Source organism: Helobdella robusta, assembly GCF_000326865.2.
Source record: "Helobdella robusta unplaced genomic scaffold HELROscaffold_4, whole genome shotgun sequence".
Taxonomy (NCBI): Eukaryota; Metazoa; Annelida; class Clitellata; order Rhynchobdellida; family Glossiphoniidae; genus Helobdella; species Helobdella robusta.
Window position 1 is genome coordinate 3,119,125 of NW_008704902.1, and position 21,339 is coordinate 3,140,463.

The following is a 21,339-nucleotide window of genomic DNA, read 5'->3' on the forward strand; positions in this document are numbered from 1 at the left end:
ATATATACGTTATATTCATATGAAAAATGTGTAACTAAGGACTTGCTGGCATGTTTACGTATATATCATACATTGTATACGCACGCACGATCATGGAATCCAAGAACAAGGTATTCTTGACGCACCATCTACAAGCATACATACGACCGTGCATGCAATATATTATATACAAAGTATAAGCGACAGTTTATAATGATTGTGAAACGCATCGTCATTACACCGCACGCAATCAAAACAGCCACGACTTCATGGAGACGTTGAATCAACATTAAACTTCCACTGAATTCATTTCCTTTCCAGCTATTTAATACACATTGGATTTTACAATTCAAGATTGTTATTATACCCAATTTATTTAAACTTATTTCATTAATTTGTTGGATATCAACTTAAATAAAAATTAAAGATAAATAGAAGTGGGATGTCGACGGCTGCAAGGAAGATCGTGGTTGCTGTTGACCCAAGTGACCAGGCTGAACAGGCATTCCAATGTGAGTAGTGGTCATTCATTGTTTGTTGGTGAATGGTCATTCATTGTTTGTTGGTGGATGGTCATTCATTGTTTGCGTGTTTTTGTTTGTTTGCACGATACAGAAATGTCTTTGATTTAATGTTTGTATGAACATATTAAACGGTAATAAGGTACCCATATATGAAAGTGCTTGAAATGCAAAAATGAGGCCACAAACATGATATAAGTATGTGGATTTGAGTTACTTTTAAGTAATTATCCAATAAAATATCTGCAATTGTATATCTGTATGTAATTTAGTAGAATTTTAAAATAACGGTTGCGTAAAACATTCGAAAAATATCGTGAAACACGCTTCTTGCCAAAATATTTTTCTACTGTTAATGCACACTCACAACAAAATTGCTTCATTCATTCATCAAAATTTTCCACAAAAGCGTTTAGAAATTTATATATAAATTATGTTCGCATTTTTTCTGCTTTTGTTTTATTTCAATTTTCTTGATAGAAAATTTTATTTCAGCTTTATTGATCGCATATAATTAATCTAGCAAATGTAATTCCAGGAAAATGTAATAAAATATAATTTTTCTTCTGATTGAAATAATCCTGTGATTTAAATTGATCGTTAATCTAAAATAACGAAAGTAAAATAAATGAAAACAAAATAATAAAACCAATCCTATCGTCTGCTTTATTAACGAACAAAACTGAAAGACATTATTTTTCTAAACTATAAATTCAATTGAAGTGCTGTTTTTCCGTGTTGAAAAAAATCTTAAAAATTGTAATTCTAATGACTTTGTTAGTTTTTGTAGATTTTATTTTACCAGGGATGAATCTAAACAATTTTGATAAGGGAAGAGGGTGTGGCCAAAGTTTGACCGGGGGCCAAAAAGTGGAAGTGCTGATGTTTGCCAATATAGTAATGATGACGGCTGAGATGATTATGGCGTTTAGTAATGGCTATGAACATTGTTATGTTTGTCCTTTTCGTTTTTATACAAAAAATAATTTCTGCTGCTTGCTGCATTCATAAAGAATCGTAAAAGTTAAGTGTAAAAAACGGGATAAAAGTTTAATATTTGCTTGAATAATTTGTTTTATTCAACATATGCATTTGGTGCGCATGTAAAAATTGCTAACTCCGCCAAAAAGTGCTCTGAATTATACGGTTATATCACAAAATCTTTTTCAGTTTTGTACAATATAACTGTAAGTTTATCAAATGTTAATCAAAAATTTTTATTGAAAACTAGTGGCGGATCTAAACAATAACAAGGAGGGGGCAAAAATTTTGAAAATGTTTAAATAATTTTGACAGTGCCAAAATTAGGCAAGCGATTTTTTTGCTTATTACGTCAATTTTTTTAGATTTTCTACATAAAACGGTGTTTTTTCTATGCAAAAACTGAGTTTTACTGAATCTTTAAAAGATACTGTTACCTCCCCGGCTCTTAGATTTGCCACCAGTTGGAAGCAAACAAAGAAAGATGTGACTTTTCTAGCCCTCAGGCGATGCGTTATTTATTACAGCATTGCATTAAAAAGTCATTCAATAATTTAATTTGTCAAATTTTTCAAAAAATATTTTAAATGATTGTAATTATGTCTGACAGAAAAATGAACATCAAAAAAAAGAAATAAAATGAAAACACGCATGACACAGTGCAATAATACAACATTATAAAATATAACACCACATAACGTAATACCACATCACGATACAACGTAACGTGACACCACATCGCAATACTACTTAGTACCACAACGTAGACCAACCCACCCCACGCATGCAGGGTACCTTTCAACAGTGCATAGGCCGGAAAATGAGGTCATACTGCTCTTCATCAACGTCACTTCGACTGACGCAAGTGAGGAACTCTTCTATTTTTTTAATTAAATTCTAATTTTTAGGAATTCATATTGTTTTTAATATTTAATTTTTTACAAATTAAATTTTAATTTACAAACCCGTAATTGACATTTTAAGTAATTAATTTTAAAAATAATTTTGGGATCTTTAGTTTTGGAGCATAATAATTTTTAATTTTTATTCCTTGAATTTTTAATTAGTTTTTTTTTTATAAGTCACGTGGGAATGTTTAAAAAATATTTTAATTAATCTCAATGCCACCATCATAAGATTGAAAAACAAATCTGTAATATTTGTGTTCACAAATATTCTATTTATTAGCTAACGTATTTCAAACGCAAAAAGGAATAGTCCATAACAGTTGAAATCGTATATTAGAAAATTAAACTTAGTGTGATGCCTCTTGACAGCCATATTTAAATTGTTTTTTTTTTCTAAATTGGTAGTATAATTTATTTTGAGGCATTTCCTTGAGCAAACAAATTCTTAAGCAGGTTTCATGTACCCGTTGAAGAATTATCCATCCATGCATGCATTATTTAAACATCTAAATGCAAATTTAATTTTAGAGATTTTCAATTTTTTGCTCTTGCTCTCAAAAAATAGCTAGAATGTTTTTCCGCATAGAAACGCTGTCGTTCCTTTTTAATTTTCTTTTTTAATCCATCCATGTATTATGCCATACATCCAGTTTCTAATGTTTAGTTCCCATTTGAGACCGTGGTATGAGTTGCCGTGATGTGACATACCACAGAAAACTCTGGTGGCGACTCAACCAGGCAAAACATCGCAAACAAAACATTCATTTGCTTCCTCAATTAATCGGACAGATGTCTCGGCGTCAAACCAATCAAGAGCCTGTCCACTACACCACACGGCATGAACTAGCACGTATAACCACAAAAACAGACAGACACAGACACACACAAACCCACATACAAACACACAAACATAAATTTACTTTTTAATACAAATAAATAACATGTAGTATTTCATTGTAAGTTGTACCTGTGTTAGCTGTAATATGTATCGTATAGCATGGAGATTCTCTGTAATCGTGTCTCTTTATTTATGTGCACTGCTCGCAAATATTTGCGGCTGACGTGTTTCGTTCAGAGTTCTGTGGGCATTTATTAATATGTACAATCCATATATTAATCTACTCATCACTACTGCATCCTGCGTTTACATTCTACAACTATCATATTTATCACGATATTGCTTCTGTTCACGAAGAATTTATTTATTTTTATTTCTTTTTGCGTTCACTGCTTACAAACTTTAAATGATTTAAAAGTTGAATGATTACTAACTTTTTAATTACTTTTGTCCAATCAATTGAACATTTCATCCTTATAAACTTATTTTAATACTCGTTGAGTAAGAAATTTTATTGATGTGTTTATATTAGTTTTTGTTGATTGGAATGGTTGTTGTTGTTGTTTGCGCTTGATGCCATCGTTCACATCAAATTTTTGGCATCTATTAATATATTAATGATTTTGTTGTCATCTCTGCCGCTGTTTCCGTTGCTACTTCCTGTTCCGTGTCAACAAAGGAACATAAAACGGAGAAACACAGAACGAACTTTCTTATCGATCTGTGCGCAGGAATTTTGTGCGCAGCGTTCGCACGAAGCATTCAACCAGTCCTACCGTATGCTCATGCAGAATAAATAATATTGAACAAAAAATGATTCTTTATTAGCGATTTCATCTACCTCACTGCTTTTGTCTGTTCAATCCTTTTGTTCACTCATATATTACAGATATTCGCCTACATATATGTAGGAACGGCACACTTTGAAACAAACAGAATATATTCCAAATAGTTTTTACGTGGGCACAGACAGTCATTTGTTTACTTTAAAAATGTATTAGTTGTTTCATTTCAGTTAAACATTACATCTTTAGAGTATTAATTTGCATACACACTATCCATTTATTACAAGATCTAATCGACCGATGCCAACCAAGTGCGTGAAAACCTAAATAATCTAGCAGAATGATCGATTCCTTTCAACTGCTTACAAACGTGTATACAAACTAATATACTAACATGCATACTAACATATGCACAAACATTCATACTTACATAAATACAAACATTCATGCAAACATACATGCAAACATACACCCAAACGCACACACAGACATACATTCTAAAACATATCCTAGCATGTACACCTAACCAATATACCACCATGATGACTTAGACTAACCTACTAAACACCAATATGCGATGCGCTGTTTGGGCCATAGATGGCACTAGCAAGCACTCAATTATGCAACAGCGGCTGGACTGTTTTTTTAGATTTTGTTGTGTTTTTAGAATGATTGTAACAAATGTTTTCAGGAAATATAAAATCGTTCAATGAGTTTAAATTGTGTGGAAGCATGCAAGTAGGGTTTAATGGCTAGCTATATACGAAACACGTGTCTGTCTTGTGGAGGATTCAATAGGAATAGAAGAAAATTAATTGAAATTTTCGTCTGGAACAGCAACAACAATTTTAAACCAAGCAACCACCAAACCAAGCAAACAAACACGAAAACAAACATAAATGCAAAACAACCGCAATCACGTACTAGCATCAACGAGCCAAGCGCTTGTCAAAATAAACAATTAGGTGTTTCAACCAGAAACCATTATCAAACACGAATAAAACTTTATTTTAAAACAAATCCTTTATGAACATGTTCAATGCTCTCCTAGCTGGAAAACATATTTCATAACAAAAAAATCGATGGTTTCATATAAAAAGATGTCAATGTTTTGGAATAGCCTAAGAAAACCTTCAATGAATTTTTAATGCTTGAATATACTTACAAAAAAAGAATATATTTGTTATTCAACACTTACTACAAATTTGTAATTTTTAGTATGCAATCCAAATTTTATAATTTCATACCTGTTCCCCCGTCTCTATTGTATCTCCGCTTATGAGTTGGTTTGTTTTCAATTCAAGTGAGTGTCCTCAGTTCTCTCTTAAAAGATTTCTAAAACCTTTAGTTAACTAAATTATACAAAAAATTGTATAGCTCATCTATATTTATATTCTGTTTATTATTGTTAATGCCGATAATATCACGAACAGTCAAAATACATTCTTAGTTGAACCTGTTCGTTTGATTTATTTTAAGCAACGAGAAATTTAAAAATTTTATTTAAGAGAAATTTAAGAATTTTTTAATTTTAGAAATTTAATGATTCCATAAGTTTTTCATCGTATCTATCATGAACACCTTGCACGTTTAATTTATCGGTCCCCACTTCTTCTTCCGTCGTTCAAATGAGTGTCTGGAGGCTGGCGTGCTTCTTTGTCGTGGCGAAATCCAGAAAAATAGTTTGTCACGTTTTAAATGAAGTCAACTTGTTTGGTGATTATGCACACTTTGGAATTTTTTGTTTTGAATAGTGTTTATAAAGAAAGCATTTTTTAAATTAAAATATATGCTAATTAATTAATTTATTTATTAATTATAATTGTTTAAATGGATGATAGAACAAATGAATAAAATTTTAAAATTTTGTTTGATTCGATTAAATGGCGATTTAGATCAATTGCGTCTATATCCGCCAGAAACTTTTTCTTTTCCAATCAGACACTTTTGATTAGGTCAGCTTCTGTTAAATATTTCAATAAATTGCATACGTTGGAATAGTTTTGAAGAGTATTTGCATGTTTGCAGGAATGCTTAGTACGGTAGAATTGTTTTTTGCAGTGTCAGAGTCGAAGAATTTTGCCTGGGTCTGAACGTTTTTAGGAGCCGGAGTTGGAGTCGGATATTTTTCATTCGACTCTGGAAAGTGTCATGAATTTGAAATTTTTTTCTTCGAAATATATTTTTAAGATCGTCCTTTTTAGAAGATGTGTAGCAATTTGCAATCATTTATAATATCGAAAATAAATGTTAATAACGTGAAAACATAATTTTTGTCCAGTATTTTTAAAAATATAAATATAAAATAATTTTAGGGCTACTAAGAAAAACATATACATTAACTGATTTTGTGTGTTTTAAAGTATTTTTATTTAGTAGTTTAATATTTAAGTAAATTAGGATGTAAAAGTTGAAAAAATTGGGATTCAGAGTCAGAACTTTTTATTCTGAGTTTGAAAAACCGGAGTGGGATATTTTTCATCGGACTCCGATTCCCAGATTTGTTGTAAAATTATGTGGCAGTTGTTAGTTAAGTTTTGCGTATGTCGCACACTGGTGGAGACATTTTTTGGAATATATATTGTGGAGTTGTTTTGATGTTTATTTTTTATTCTGTTTATTTTTGTTTGATAAATTGTTGTTAGATGCCAGCGAGTCAGCGTAATAAGCGTAATTATTTTTTTCAGTAAAATTGTTTTATATTTATGTTACAAAGCATGTGGTTAATGTGATTGTGTATCGCTACACGTATTCATCTTCTTGATCTTAAAACATTTTTTGTATAATACATATTTTTTTCATTACTTAACATTTTTCAGATTCGGATGAAAAATATACGACTCGGCCTCTCAAAAAATTCCGACTCCGACAAAAATTCTGACTCCTACCGACTTTGATAGCGTTCCTACACACAAATCTTACTTTCAATTTTAATAAGTATGCTTATGCGGTTTGCGGTATTTTATCTTTCACCGATAATCCGAATTTTTTACCGAAAATCAGGATATATTACCGAGATCAATCAGCAAAATTTAAATTTTACTTTCTTCTTTATTTTCGCCTTTAGGACCCACTAAACCACCCAATCGGTAATGTAATTGTGACAAAATTTAATAAAAATTATCAAAGAAAATTTTTACTTAAATGCCTTCAAAAAATATCTATTCTTACTTCTAGTTGAACAAATTCCTTTTCTTCTGTTGGAAAATTTGAAAATATGAAATTTAAAGAATTGCAAACTTCTTATAATCATATTATCGAACGAAATTCAACGGTTCATAAAGTGTGAAAACAAAATGGATGACGTAAACGAAATAAATTTAGATGAGTTTTTAAATTTAATATGACTGAATTTGAAATATTGTAGAACTGAATTTGAAACGCGATTGACCTGAGTGCAACGACCGATACCGCGTTACACTGGCTTGCAATAAGTAAACTCAAGGAAGCAATTTCGTGTGTTTAGTGTCATAAATGTATCAATATTTTATGAAAATCTATTGTCTATGAATTTTACGGTTCTAAAATAATTAATATAAATATTTAATTAAATATATTATTAAATTAAATTAATAATATGAATATGATAATTGAATTAGATTGTACGAAACGTCAAAGTAGTTGTAATTAAGTTTTAATTATTTAAACTTAAAATTTAAATGAAAAATAATCATTAAAAATTGCAAATGTAATAAATTGTTACAAAAACAGTTAGCTGTCAACATTTTTTTCACCAAATTAAAATTTCAAAACTGCAGTCTATGAGCTGACTAAGATAGAAAAAAATCGTGGAGCGAGTTATTGTTTTGCAAATGTGAGAAACAAGTTTTGCAAATTTTGAAATAAAGTAATAATTTTTGAAGATTGTCATGAGATGTACTATTATGTCACCATGTACGTACAGTACAATGTACACAACGACAGACTGTTTCTTTAACGTGTTCTGAACGTTTGAATTGAATGTAGACGCGAAAAGGTGATACATTTTTTTAAAGAAAGGATCACGCGATATTTGTACAACAAATAATTTAATCCAATCCTAATGTTTCAAGCAGTTATTAATGCTATTAATGGTATTAATGTTATTACATTACATGATGGAGGTTTACATTTTCAGGGTTATCAAGTACGTCGCACGTCACGCTCTGTCTAACATGGAGTCAATTTCTTGAAATAAATCCTAAAGTGTCAATTACAGTGTATATACAATATTTTACAATTACTTGATTGGAAAACATTTTAAAAATAAAAGTTATAAAAATAATAACAAATCGGTCTATTTTTATATCATAAATTTCAATCAATAGAGATAACAAGCAGACAATCAAATTTGTCTACCAAACGAAGTTATGTAAATGTTTTTTTTTGTATAAAAATCAACAATAATAAAATCAACGTTATTAAAATCAATGCCAATAACAATACTTCCCATCTAAGTTGCCGACAGGACAAAAATGAAGAAAAGATTGAGGACCGGTCACTACTGAGCTGGCGGTTTTTGTTGTAACTATGTAATCTAGAAGCTCTCGTGAGAATTGTAGATAATAATATTATAAGCCGGTGGATGGCAACGTACTGAAAACACCCGCTTATTAAAATTCATTTCACGTTACAATCATTTGCATAATACCGAGACATCTGCATAATTTATTTATATTTCAAATATATGCAATGGGAGGGAAAAACATTTTGGACTTAAAACATTTTAGTCTCACGTAAAGAAAAAAGTTAGGCTTTTGTCATTTTCCTATAGGACATTTTTTAATTTAGATGAAAAATAATGAAAATAACAAATAAAATAAAAATAATAAATAGATAGAATAATAAAATAATGAATATAAAAAAAACAAATAATAAATTATAATAATATTTACACTAGAAATTGATTTAAACGCCCGCAGAGTCCAGCGAGGACACGCCGAAGAAGGAACCGCAGACAGTGAAGAGCATGGAGGACAAGTACAATGGATGGATCCTCGAGAAGGGGGTGCGTCTATTTCATTCATCCAAACTTTATAAAAAAATTTCTTTCGGTGGCATTATTATTAAAATATTTCTCATTTACTTCATTCCAACTTGAAGAATTTTTTGTGGCTCCAGTGGCATTATCATTGCAATAATTCTTCCTCATCACCGTTATAACCGTCGTCAAATATTCATTATCAATATGGAAGATGAATGACTAGATGAAAGAATGAATTATTTAGAGTAGCGTTGAATGCATTGAACCTGTTTACAAAATGAAAAGGATATATATTTGTATTTATTTAGTTATTAAATTTAATAAATAATTTTAGAAAACATTCTTCTTCAAATGTTATTATTATATTAAATAATAATAATATGTAGTAGTAAAAGCAATAATAGTAGCAGCAGTAGTAGCATTCGTGTCTTATTTAAGAATCATCATTGAACGTTCTGTTTACCGGCGTTATCTACAATTCTTAACCAAAAGTTGGAAAGAATTTTTTGTATAATTATAAATATGATTGGCACGTAAGGAAATAATGTTGAAAAGGTTAAAATGAAAAGCGAAAAAAAATAAAGAAAACAAAAAGAATGATTCAGTGTGGCAGTTGAATTTGACACCATCATCATATCTACATGCAATGATTTTTTCAGAACAACTCAACGACATGATGTGAAATAACATCTAACAGACACCTAGAAACATTAACCCTTATCTATTTGTTTGGAATAAAATTTAAAAAAATGTTTCTATTAATATTTTTAACGTTCATTCGCCAACTTGTCTCATCACCAAAAAGGCACTCAAGAAATGGAACGCTGGACAAATATTGACATCTTTACATTATACATCATCTTTTCCATAAAGCATCGACATTAAGACTATGCAACTTCATCACTGTGACAAATACAAGATTTTCTAAACAGTCTCGATCATTGAGCGATACCATTTTCTACTTTTTCGTCATCTAGCTCCGGCAAATCTGGTACTTGATGGTTTTTGAGTTTTGTTCATGGAGCTATCGAACCTGGCAATTGCGCAACAACATATTCAAGATAGACAGACACTCTTATTTTCACCAACAGTCATTTCAAGCAGATTTTTAAAAACACTAAACTTTCTGCGGTCATCAATTAAATGAAATTATTTTTCTTTTTTTGAATAGATTGAAGATTTGTACCTATATCTTAAAAATTCACATGTAAGCTATGATATGTAGTTTTATGGGATACATTATACGAACAAACAAATTTTATAATAGATGAATGTAAGATACCTATGAAACCAAATATGCTCAAATTAAACAGTATTTGAAAATTGCTTTAGAATGATTTTCTTGCTAATTTTTTTTTATTGGAACATTTGAATAGCAATAAAATAAAAAAATTATTTAAACTATTATGTTGAAAATTAAACAGTATTTGAAAATTGCTTTAGAATGATTTTCTTGCTAATTTTTTTTTATTGGAACATTTGAATAGCAATAAAATAAAAAAATTATTTAAACTATTATGTTGAAACAAAGTGGATTCCAGTTTATGAATATGTTGTTATGATCTGTTTAACAGATCGTTCACCAATTGTTTTACAAGTTATTTGATGTGTCTGTGGAGGTGTTGTAAAGTTTTTGAAACGCATAAAACTGAAGAAATTAATCTATGGAAAGATTTTTATCATCAAAAGTTTGCTATTTTGAGAAAATATTTGCATGCAGATATTAAATTGTTTTCACGCGCTAACCAGAGCTCTCCAGGAGGAAATGAACACTTGAGTTTGCAGCTTAATGTTTGTCGAGATGTTCAGATAGGAGAAGAAGGCAACACAGATGTCTGTTGTGTGCGGTTTGATGTTATGGTAATGTTCAGCAGATAGAAGAAACACTGTAACATGCCACTTTTGTTGTTTACACTGTTTGTGGATGTTTGATTAAAAAGAAACTTTGCACGTTCGTTTGATTGCGTTCACGTTGTCGTTCCTTTGCGTGTCGATGCATTGAAAAACAAATTGCATATAATAAAATAAATTTTTTTCATTTTCATCGAAAATTTTTTTTAAATGTGATCATAAGCCTTTGATGAAATCCATCTGATATCTCTTCAAATTATACGATCAATTGAGATAATCAAACTATATTTTTTTCATAAAATTAAAAAAAGGCTACTAAGAAATAATACCAGCTTAATTAATAAATGCCGCATTTATAAAGTTTATGTAAAAAAGAACGGAAAAAAAATCTGTAAAATATTTAAATGAAAAATTGTTATTTAGAAAATAATTTAAATAATAATAATCTGATGACATAAATTACAATTTTTTTGGAGGAATAATTGAAATAAATAGCCCACGGATGTGATGTTCTAGCAGAGGATGAAGAAGTATACCAGACGACATAACATAATAAAACCCAACATAAAAAAACATAACGTAGCATAAAATAACGTAGCATAGCATTACGTTAATATAACACAACCCAACAAAACACATTGAAACATATCAGAAAACACAATCAATAATTTATGAAGGACCATCATGACATATGTTGGCACTGATTCAACACTAAAACACACAGCGCATTTATTTCGTTCCCACCAAATCTACACACCATGCAGGTAAGATCAGATGTTGCAGTCGAACTCCCCTCAACAACGATCGTCTACTGCAAATTCATTGAACGTAAATCTTTTTGACATCATTAGAACATCTTAATAAATTAAAAAAGACGATTGAAAAAATGGCACGTAATTTCAAACCTTAAAAATGACTGTACGTCGACAATTAAGTGAGAGGTTGGTTGGTAGGTTGGCAGGACAGTGCATTAATATAATCGATAACTATCTGCCTACGAAGATCTGTTTGCCTGCTGCCGTCGTACGTACGGTTATATGAATGGATGTACATAAAAACGTACGTACGCAAGTAGGAGCGTACGCATGTATGTATAAGTGTATGCATGTGCGCGTGTATGTACGCTTGTACGTCACAATATATGTGAATGAACGCTTTAATATGCATATGCATGGATGAGATATTTTATATGATGGTTGGTTGATTTGTTTCGTTTCGTGTTCGCGCGGTTTGAAAACGATATCGTAATTTTGATTGATGCATTCTTTTTTTAAATTCTTGGGGTTTAACTGTTTTGTTTCTGCTATATATATATGTGTGTGTGTGTGTGTGTGCGTGTGTGTTATACGTGTGTTGTGTTTGTGTGTAGTAGTAGTTATTCGTTTAGATCTGTTGCTTCAAAAAATATGAGCCGTTTCTAAATCGGAAAATATGGGGCTTAGATTGTATGCAAATTAAAATTTAATGTTCAAGTTTTTATCTTTTAAGCAGAATTTTTTATCTTGCTTTAAATTTTTGTTGTTTACGATAATTTCTTTTGTAAAACATTTTATTAACTCACAACAAAACATACAATGCACTTAAAAAGTAATAACAAAAATAGTTTTTAAAACATTTTCAGTTTAATTTATTTTTATAAAAATGGGGACATTATATAATTTTCAAACTAAACCAACAAAAAACTTCAAAACAAAAAAATTTAGCTGAACATTTGTTTTAGTCAATTAAATTACAAAGCTTGGTTGGTTTACTGGTTTATATCAAAACATTTTTTATGGATATTAGAATATAAATTAATACGATACTTTTGATACTATAACGAATCGATAGTATAACGATTCGATACTAAAATGATTTGATATTATATCAATACATCAGGAAGTTCACATGCCTCTAATGTACTTTTAACGGCCTGTACAATATAGAGATTGATGTGACTTTAAAATAGAAACACACCACTAGTTTGCACACATTCCAAGCATAAGATGAACTAATTTGCTTACAGACTTAGAAACAAATTGCCACAAAACTCGCTAACAGCTCATACATAAAATGCTGATCGTACAAATTATGTAAAAGTTTTAACTTCAACTGAAAAACAATTTGTAGAATTTTTTGAGAAAAGTCAAATAACATGCAGGGGGTTAATGTAGTAAGGAAGAGGAATGAGACATAGAAAATAATAATCGGTCACCTCAAAGCCAACCACCAACAAGCAAACTCTGCCGTCTGATTTAAAAGTTGATTAACTGTCTTGCTAGATCAACGAGGTATAAAAAAGTTACTGCTTGCAATTTCGCAAATTTATTTTTGGTTTGAAGAATATAAAAATCTTTATATAAAAAATTGTAAAACAATATCTCATGATGCATGTAATAAAATTATTTGTGGAATAGAAACTATTTTAAAAAAGAGAAACACAGTTGTAAAAATATCTTTTATAAATGTATTCAAACAGTATTAAAAATAATGGAGGATTCTAATTTGAGTAGGGATTGTTTCAGTTGGTTACTAAAAAATGTTTTACAAAATTGAAAATTATGTTGCTGGCATTCTTTATATCCACACACGCCATTAAGAATAAATGCAAAATTAAAAATCAATTTTAAAAGTAAAACACAATAATACAAATTAGAGCTCTTGTGAAGAATTGCTAAAATAATAATGTTTTTTAATAAAATAACGTAACCGCTTATTTGATTATGTATTTATGTCAATTAAGTTTTCTTTAAAAAGCAATAAAGAAATTCATTTTTTAAATAATACATCACATAATCTGGAATACCAAAGTGATTTATATGTTGAGAATCGTGAACCGAATATGCATCGTAAACAACTTCAATCCCAATGATTTTTTAAATTCTTCCTTCTTCCAGCGGCGATTTAACTGTATTTTAAGTTATTAAATTGATATAAGAAAATTTTCATGTTTGTGCATTTGAAATATATATCTTTTTTAAATATTTGTTGTTTTTCCTTCAATATTTTCGTCTCAGTAATCAGATAATTGAATGTAATTTTTGTTTTCACGTTCCAACGAAATTAAAAATAAAATACATTAGCGTCGTGAGCGGATACACGTGTCTTCGAAATTGATGCGCAAATATAACATGCCGACGTTCATGTGCTGATGTTTGGAATTTTTCTGTCATGTTCTTTCAGCGCACTTTTTGTTAATTCTACTCTGCTTACAAAATCGTAACTTTTTACTAAATTAATTTATTGCTCTAGTTTCTATCTTTACAAGAATATACATTTATCTCTTCGTTGTAAGCAAAAATCTGGAACCATTTTTTGCGACAGATAGCAACCTTATGACTAATTATATGACTAATGCCAGCATGTTTTTTTTGTTAGAAATATGAATAATTAGCAATTATTATTGTTTGTTTTTTATTCAAGGTTATCATATAATCTTTCAAAATGTTTTTAGAAAATTATTTTATCAAATATGTTACGTGATACGTGAATAATATGTGTGTATGTGTATGTGTGTGTGTGTGAGTGAGTGTGTGTGTGTGTGTGTGTGCGTGTGTGTGTGTGTGTTAGCCTATATATAGCCATTGAAATCTATCTTTTTTCCTGCTCGCTGCTCACTCGCGCTATTTAATGTTGGTTTTTGGGCTTCGCATAGAAAGGCATTTATGTATGAATGAATGAATTTAGGTGTTTTAGGCATGTATGAATGCATTTGCTAACGTGAGATGTAATCTTCCACTTTCGTTATTTATACATTAATAATGATGTTTAAGTTCCTAGCAGGCAGGTGAGCTAAGGTACTGCAGCTTTCCTGAAAGTCCTATTGTTACATTTCTTCAATTCAAAATCCTGACTACTGTATTGAGGATTGTACTTCTTATCAGTTATAATGTCTTCTATTATTGTAATTATTATGCATTGTTAAAATTTGTTTATTTAATATTATTAAAAAGTTAAAAAAAAATTGTTTCATACATCATAGCTTTTTTTGTTTTTATGAAAGTGTTGATAGCTCACTGGGTTAGACATTCGACATTCTGTCAACATTTCGTTCACAAACACCAAAATTTTTATTGAATTTGTATAAATTTGCTTTAAAAAACAATTTCTTCTTATTTTATTTTGCAACAAAATAAGCTGCTGATAGTGAAAAACACTCCAATTTAACACCAGTGCTTTTTATTAAAGGAATAAGTAGTGGTGGTTTTATTTTATGAAAATAAAAATATTGAAAAAAATCGTTAAATGATAACAGTTTTGTATGACAATATAAATGTAAAGATTAATTTATTTAATAATTACTGAAAATATTTTAAAATGTGAAACCAAAAATGATTGAATGTTCTTTCAACACGAAGCCCATGAAGCGTGTATGAAAGGGAGTGAACAAGTGGATTGTTAAACACCGTTGAAGTAGCTTGTAAACACCAGGCGAGATAAGATTGCCTGTTGGTTGGTCTGTTGGTTGGCTGGTTGGCAATTCTTTCATCCTCAACTATGAATGTGTGTGTTGTGTGTATGTGTGCTTTATGTGTGTGTTAACAGGTTTGTTTGCATTCAAAAACTAATTAACCTAACGTTAACAGCCAGGATGAAGTTTAACGCGTGTTTGTTTGATGCATTGAATAATTTTTACTGGATTGTTAAAAAACTAGCTTTTAATAAATTGTTCTCATCAAACATACCTTCAATTTCATTACTTCCCAAGATTTAAGTAGAAAGGTTTCTTATTAAGTTTAGCTTAAAAGTTTTAATGATCTGTTTTTCCAAGCAATAATAAGCTGTTATATTAGAAAATTGAACACATTTTTAAAGATATATCTCTTTGAAACGATGATACTTCTAATTTTTATTTCACAATTCCAACAAAGTCGAATTATAAAAAAACAAAGCATCATTAAAATCATTATAGGAAATGGGAAATGTCAGTGCAACGTCAGAGATTGTTAACACGGTGTTGACGTTCATGTGGTGTTAGCATTTTAAATGTGAAATATGTATTGCTTCGTTTTTTGAGCTCACAGCAATTTTTTATGTTTTTTTTTTTGTTCAGCTTTTTCCTTCTCAGTAAAACATCGTTGGCATTTTTTGAGCCGGCTAATTCGTTTTTGCAGTTTTTATGTAAAATTTCTGGTAATTTAATTCATTCTATATACTGTTGTAAATAATAATTATGCGTTCCAGTTAAAGCGATGTTTAGTAAATGTTGGATGTAGTGCCCAGGAATGCATGATGCTTATAGTACGGAACAATGTTGAAATGCCAGCGGTATATGAAGCAGGAAAGCGTGTAACATCCTGTGCGTTTATTACAACACGAGACAGCAGCAGAAATTATTCCAGCCATGCGTACGACGTCCTGTCCTCCCTGACATCCTCAACACGAGCAAGCATCGACTGCACGCTCAGTTCATTTGCACTATGAAGTGAAAGACTCTGTTCTGAAACTTGGCTTAGATTGAAATGCATAATTTCAATATGATGAATATAATGCGGCGTATTAAAATATTTGCATATCATGAATATGCAATCCTATGAGTAATTTAAGTATATCTAAACATATCTGTCATCATTAGAATGATGTGCACGTTTTACGATGCAGGAAAGGGTAAATGAAAATGATGACAAATTATATCTTTTTTAAACCTTTCGATAGTCATTCGTTATTCATGCGTGGCACAAGCTTTTCACATGATCAAATTTTTTTGTATTTGGTTACCTACCGATGAATGAAGTTTATTTTAAAATTAAAATTCATTTTATTTCAATTTCTTCATTTCTTTCAATATCTCAACAGCACAATGACAAATGAAATAAAAAAAATTCACGTAACGATTTTTATAACTTCATTTTGAAAATTCTAAACAACCATTGTTGATCTATTTCAGGAGGCGTGCAGGATGAATGGCGAAGCTTGGTTAACACGCAACTAAGTGACAAAGACGAACGGGGAGAAAAATTTTTTGTTGAAAATCACGTGTAGAAAAAAAATCTTTCATTATAGATGACATTAACAATAGAATTTTTTCAAACGCAACATGTGTGACTTTGAAATTTTGACGTCTTGAATTCTGTCGGCTCGTCAAACATAACGAACTAAAAAGAAAATTACTGATTTTTGTAAATAACTAATAGAACACCATTTTTAGCAACTTAAACAATGTTAAAATTTCAAAAAATTGTAGATATGAAACATTTCGGTTTTATATTTTAAGGTATTTTTAGAAACGCACACACCACACACACACGCACACACACACAGAAAGAGAGAGAGAGAAAGAGAGAGAGAGAGAGAGAGAGAGAGAGAATCAGACAAAAAGACACGCAAATGGAAGCCTGGGTGGCTAATCACGTTGCAGCTAATCAACAAGTCGTAATTTAAAGTTTATCATCATAAAAGTTCAGCTGGGAGATATTGGCTTTTTATATTTTAAGTTTTATTTAAGTTTATTTAAGTTATATTTCCTAAACTTAACTATTTTTTTATATGCTACAAAAATTCCTACAAAAACACAAAAAACAAATTAACTTGGCAATTCAAGACTAGCCAATCGTTTCGCTTTTAAAATGAATTCTTTTCAGAGCACGACTAATGAACGTGATACTTGGAGATAAAATTTTAAGATGTTTTTGTTGAGAGTCATCGGCATTCAATTTGCTCTGAAGTTAAGTGTAATTCATTGCTCAATGGGAATCTCTGATAATAAAGGCAAATTACTCTTATCGTGTCTGCTTGAAAATATTTTTATTTTCTCTTATTTATTTTGTGATTGCTTTTTATTTATCATTTGATTAAGTTTAGCATTTTTAATGTAAATGTATTATCACATTACGTTTGAATCATAAATAACCTGCAATATATTTCAAGAAATTATTGAAATCATTTTTGTTTTCATTATAAAATTTGGTTTATCGTAGCAATTCAACTGTTTTTTTAGATAGTGCTTTTGAGAAACATTTTGTTTGTAATTAGCGCTATAAAATTTTCGAATAATAATAATAATCCTATATGAGCCTTATCAACCAATAGTAGTTTTTTCTAGCTCCTAGATGCAAAATTTATTTTTGTATAGAAACATTTTTTTGCTTCACGAAAATGATTCTTTTTGTTTTTATAAAAAAAACTAATTAAAATAATCTAGAGACAAAGGATTTTTTCAAGGTGACGAGAAAGAAACGTCGCCCTCTATATCATGCTAGAAGTAAAAATTTTCCTGAAGATAATTTTTCAGAGTTTGTGAAAGACTAATTACCATCAATCACTAAATAACTTTGTCATCAACTTTTCATCTGAATGATTTGACGCTAAACATTTTTGTAGAAAATTAAAGACTTCAATGAGTAGCACGATTCGTGTTTGGATCTATTTAAATGATGTTGCAATGATGTTGCATACGGTTTGTTCCAGCTATCCCTTGATGACTCTTTTTGTCTTTTCAGATGAATAAAAAATGTTGTTTATGTAAAATAATAATTTGATAGAACGAAACTATTAAAATGAACCTTTTTACAACCTGAATTATAAATAAAAAATATTTTAAGTTTGCATCTGTAAAAAGAATAAATGTTGAACTCCTGTTGATGCAGATCAGCGGTCGCATGCGGACAGAGAGTGGATCGAAGAAGGGCGAAACAATCTGTCGCGTGGCGGAAGAGGAGGATGCCACGATGATCATTGTGGGCACGAGAGGGCTGGGCAAGGTGAGAAGGACCATCATGGGAAGTGTCAGCGACTACGTGGTCCACCATGCCCCATGTCCGGTCATCGTTTGCAGGCAGTGAGTTCCTCACCAACCTTCTATTCCGTTCAATTGGTCGGACCAAATTCAATGAACGATGTTTTTTTGGTTGTTTTCGAGTTTTACTATCGCTCAATATATTTGATAGATGCCATGTTGAGGTCTCGTTGTTATAATACTTTAAATTAAAATGTTGTAATGGTGCTAAATAATTAAGATAATTTTAACCATTATTCACCCGACCACGTACTAAATCTGCGACAATATTCTGAAACAAAATTTTGTTCTAGTCAATGAAATTATCATTTGTATTGTTTCTTATTCGTTTTTATTTATTTGTATTTATAGATTTAGTAATAATTAGTAATATTTTTAAACGTGAATATTTTTATATTATTATAGTTGTTAGGATAAAGTTAGTCACATTATATAGTCCACATATTTATTGAGAATGTTGCGTGAAGCGTTGTTTGCCGCTTTCAAAAGATTTACTGAATAAATTAGATATATCGTAGATGTAGTTATTGTGTGGCACTAATCGTTCTACGTGAAAATTTGTGAAATTTGTATTTGTGTTTGTGCATTCCAATATAATTATGTGAATCAACGTGAATCAACCTAATATGTGAACCAACTTAAAGCCTACTAAGCTATTTTATGGGTAATTTTAAAAAGAAAACCATTATATTTAACTAGCTTGTTTATGTGATTGTATAATTTAGAATGAGATCTTTTTAAATTAAAATAAATGGAAATTGTTTTTTTTACAGAATAACTTGAAGAATATTATACTTTGAACCAACAAAAAGTGTTGTTTCAGAATGCGAACGAAGATTACGTTTATTTTTTAATTCACTTTTAATATTGATCTGAATTAATTATAAAATAATAAATTTTTTATAGTAAAAATTATGTGCAGATAGTAATCAGAAAGAGTCGTCGTTCAGGTTTTGTTGCGAGTATATTTTCGAAATTTTGTTGGATTACAATTCGATTTAAAAATGAGTCTCTGATCTGGTTATATTTGAAAAATAATGTTGATAAATGTTTGCTCTTGAACGCAACGTTTGAACCCTTTGATTAAATTTGTTTTTGCCAAGACTTCGGTTGTTCCTTGTTATGAGTTTATGTTCATTTCTCATTTATATTCATCTATATCTTTACATAAATATTAATAGTTAACTCGCTAATACCAATGTGAAGTTTGTCTCCTCCAATCCTATACATTTTTTTGCTCTTCTATATTTGTTTGTTTATAAAGTAAATGAATAAAGAACAAATATAATAGTTAAATATTAACTAAATGAACATGGCGATCTAAGTGTTTTCGTTACCAAATTTAATCATTTTTATTTCTGTAGACACCTAGTAGTAGAGTACATTCAGTTAGTATTCAATTAATTTTAAGATTGACCTGTTTGCTGAAAATTTTATTTCTTGTAAAAGGAAGCTGAAAATCGTGGATTTAACTTTCGGGAAAATATTTTCTGAGTTAACTTTAAAATGTTGAAGCTAGTGGCAATTCGTCTGATAATTTGAGAAATGTCTATCTACAAACATCCATCAAATATTTTTGAAAGAATAAATTAGTAATCAAAAATCTTATCCATTTTATATTTTTAAACTTTAAATAAAAAATTAAACAATTTATCAGTTACCATTCTACACATCGAAGTAGAAATAAATCAAGAATTAACATTAGCTTATTCTCTTCTCCCGTCCGATCATTGCATCGTGATTTTCATGAACATACATTTCTGTTTTTTTGACTTTTTGTCTTATCTTGTCAACACATTTGCAGATTCTTATTTTATGGTTTGCGTGAATTTTCTGAAAGAAACATTCAGTTGTTTATCACGTATTTTGCCAATTTGTCCTAAAAAAAACTTTTTATGTATTTCTAATTAGGTCAGGTAACTATAGCAACATTACAACTATTCTATTCTAAATGCTTCATTTCATTCCCAAACAGCAATTATATTTTCAAAAATACTTTTACGATAGCAAATGATGACAGTTTAACTTTGGTCAATGGAAAAAAATGAGTATGCTATTATGAAGAAATTAAAAACTGGAATTTTATTGAAAAAAAAACATTAAAGTCTCTTCCATGCAAATGTTTGACATGATGCGAACGAGCTAGCAGGAAATGATAAAATGAACCAAGTTTGATTAGATTGAAAAAAAAATTAAATAAATGTACGGAGCAGATGAAAAAAATCAAACCACGATGACAGTGGTAAAAACTTGACGAGGGGATCACATTTTAATAATGTTTATACTTTGAAATTTGATGGAGGGACCAAATAATAACTAACAAAATTTTTACTAGTGGTGGTCTCATGATGGTGGTGTAGGAAGAATCAGCTCGTTGGCTGTTCGACTGACACTGAAGTTCTGACTTGTGTGCCGACCAGATGGTGGTGGTCGGTGCAATGGGTGGATTACAGTAACGACGATTTTTGAAGTAAGAATTAGTTTCATTTTTATTTTTCTCATTCGTTCATTCGTTCATTTTATCACTCAACCTTTTAAATTATTCTTCCACTAATTGATTCGTTGTTTCATTCTATTTGTTAATTGAATCGTTGATTGATTAATTCATTCATTCACTCATTCATTCAACCAATTATTCAATCATTCAGTTAATCATTTATTCGTTCGTTCGTTCCTTTGTTCCTTGATTTACTACTACGGAGGTTGGCTGTTTTGGGCGTCAGCACGCTTCAGATGGTGGTCTCATGATGATCGTTCCAATGACAATTCGAAGAAAACAACAACGACGGTTATTGAAGT

At 30.1% G+C, this 21,339-nt stretch overlaps 1 protein-coding gene across 1 annotated transcript; it reads left to right on the forward strand.

The window, feature by feature from the left end:
• Positions 1-233: 233 nt before the first annotated feature.
• On the forward strand, positions 234-20,132 carry HELRODRAFT_185040 (hypothetical protein). The gene is made up of 6 exons (XM_009024597.1): positions 234-491; positions 2,272-2,335; positions 3,107-3,111; positions 8,908-8,999; positions 18,392-18,582; positions 19,314-20,132. The coding sequence occupies exons 1-6, from the start codon at positions 422-424 to the stop codon at positions 19,321-19,323; spliced, it is 432 nt and encodes a 143-aa protein (XP_009022845.1). The 5' UTR covers positions 234-421; the 3' UTR covers positions 19,324-20,132.
• The last annotated feature ends 1,207 nt before the right edge of the window (positions 20,133-21,339 follow it).

What these genes read in the sequence shown, in the direction of transcription:
- HELRODRAFT_185040 (XM_009024597.1), top strand. Translation starts at nt 422, where the DNA reads ATGTCGACGGCTGCAAGGAAGATCGTGGTTGCTGTTGACCCAAGTGAC. An exon ending in GGCTGAACAGGCATTCCAAT is followed by an intron (nt 492 to 2,271) that starts GTGAGTAGTGGT and finishes CCACGCATGCAG; the next exon opens with GGTACCTTTCAACAGTGCAT. An exon ending in GATGGATCCTCGAGAAGGGG is followed by an intron (nt 9,000 to 18,391) that starts GTGCGTCTATTT and finishes CTGTTGATGCAG; the next exon opens with ATCAGCGGTCGCATGCGGAC.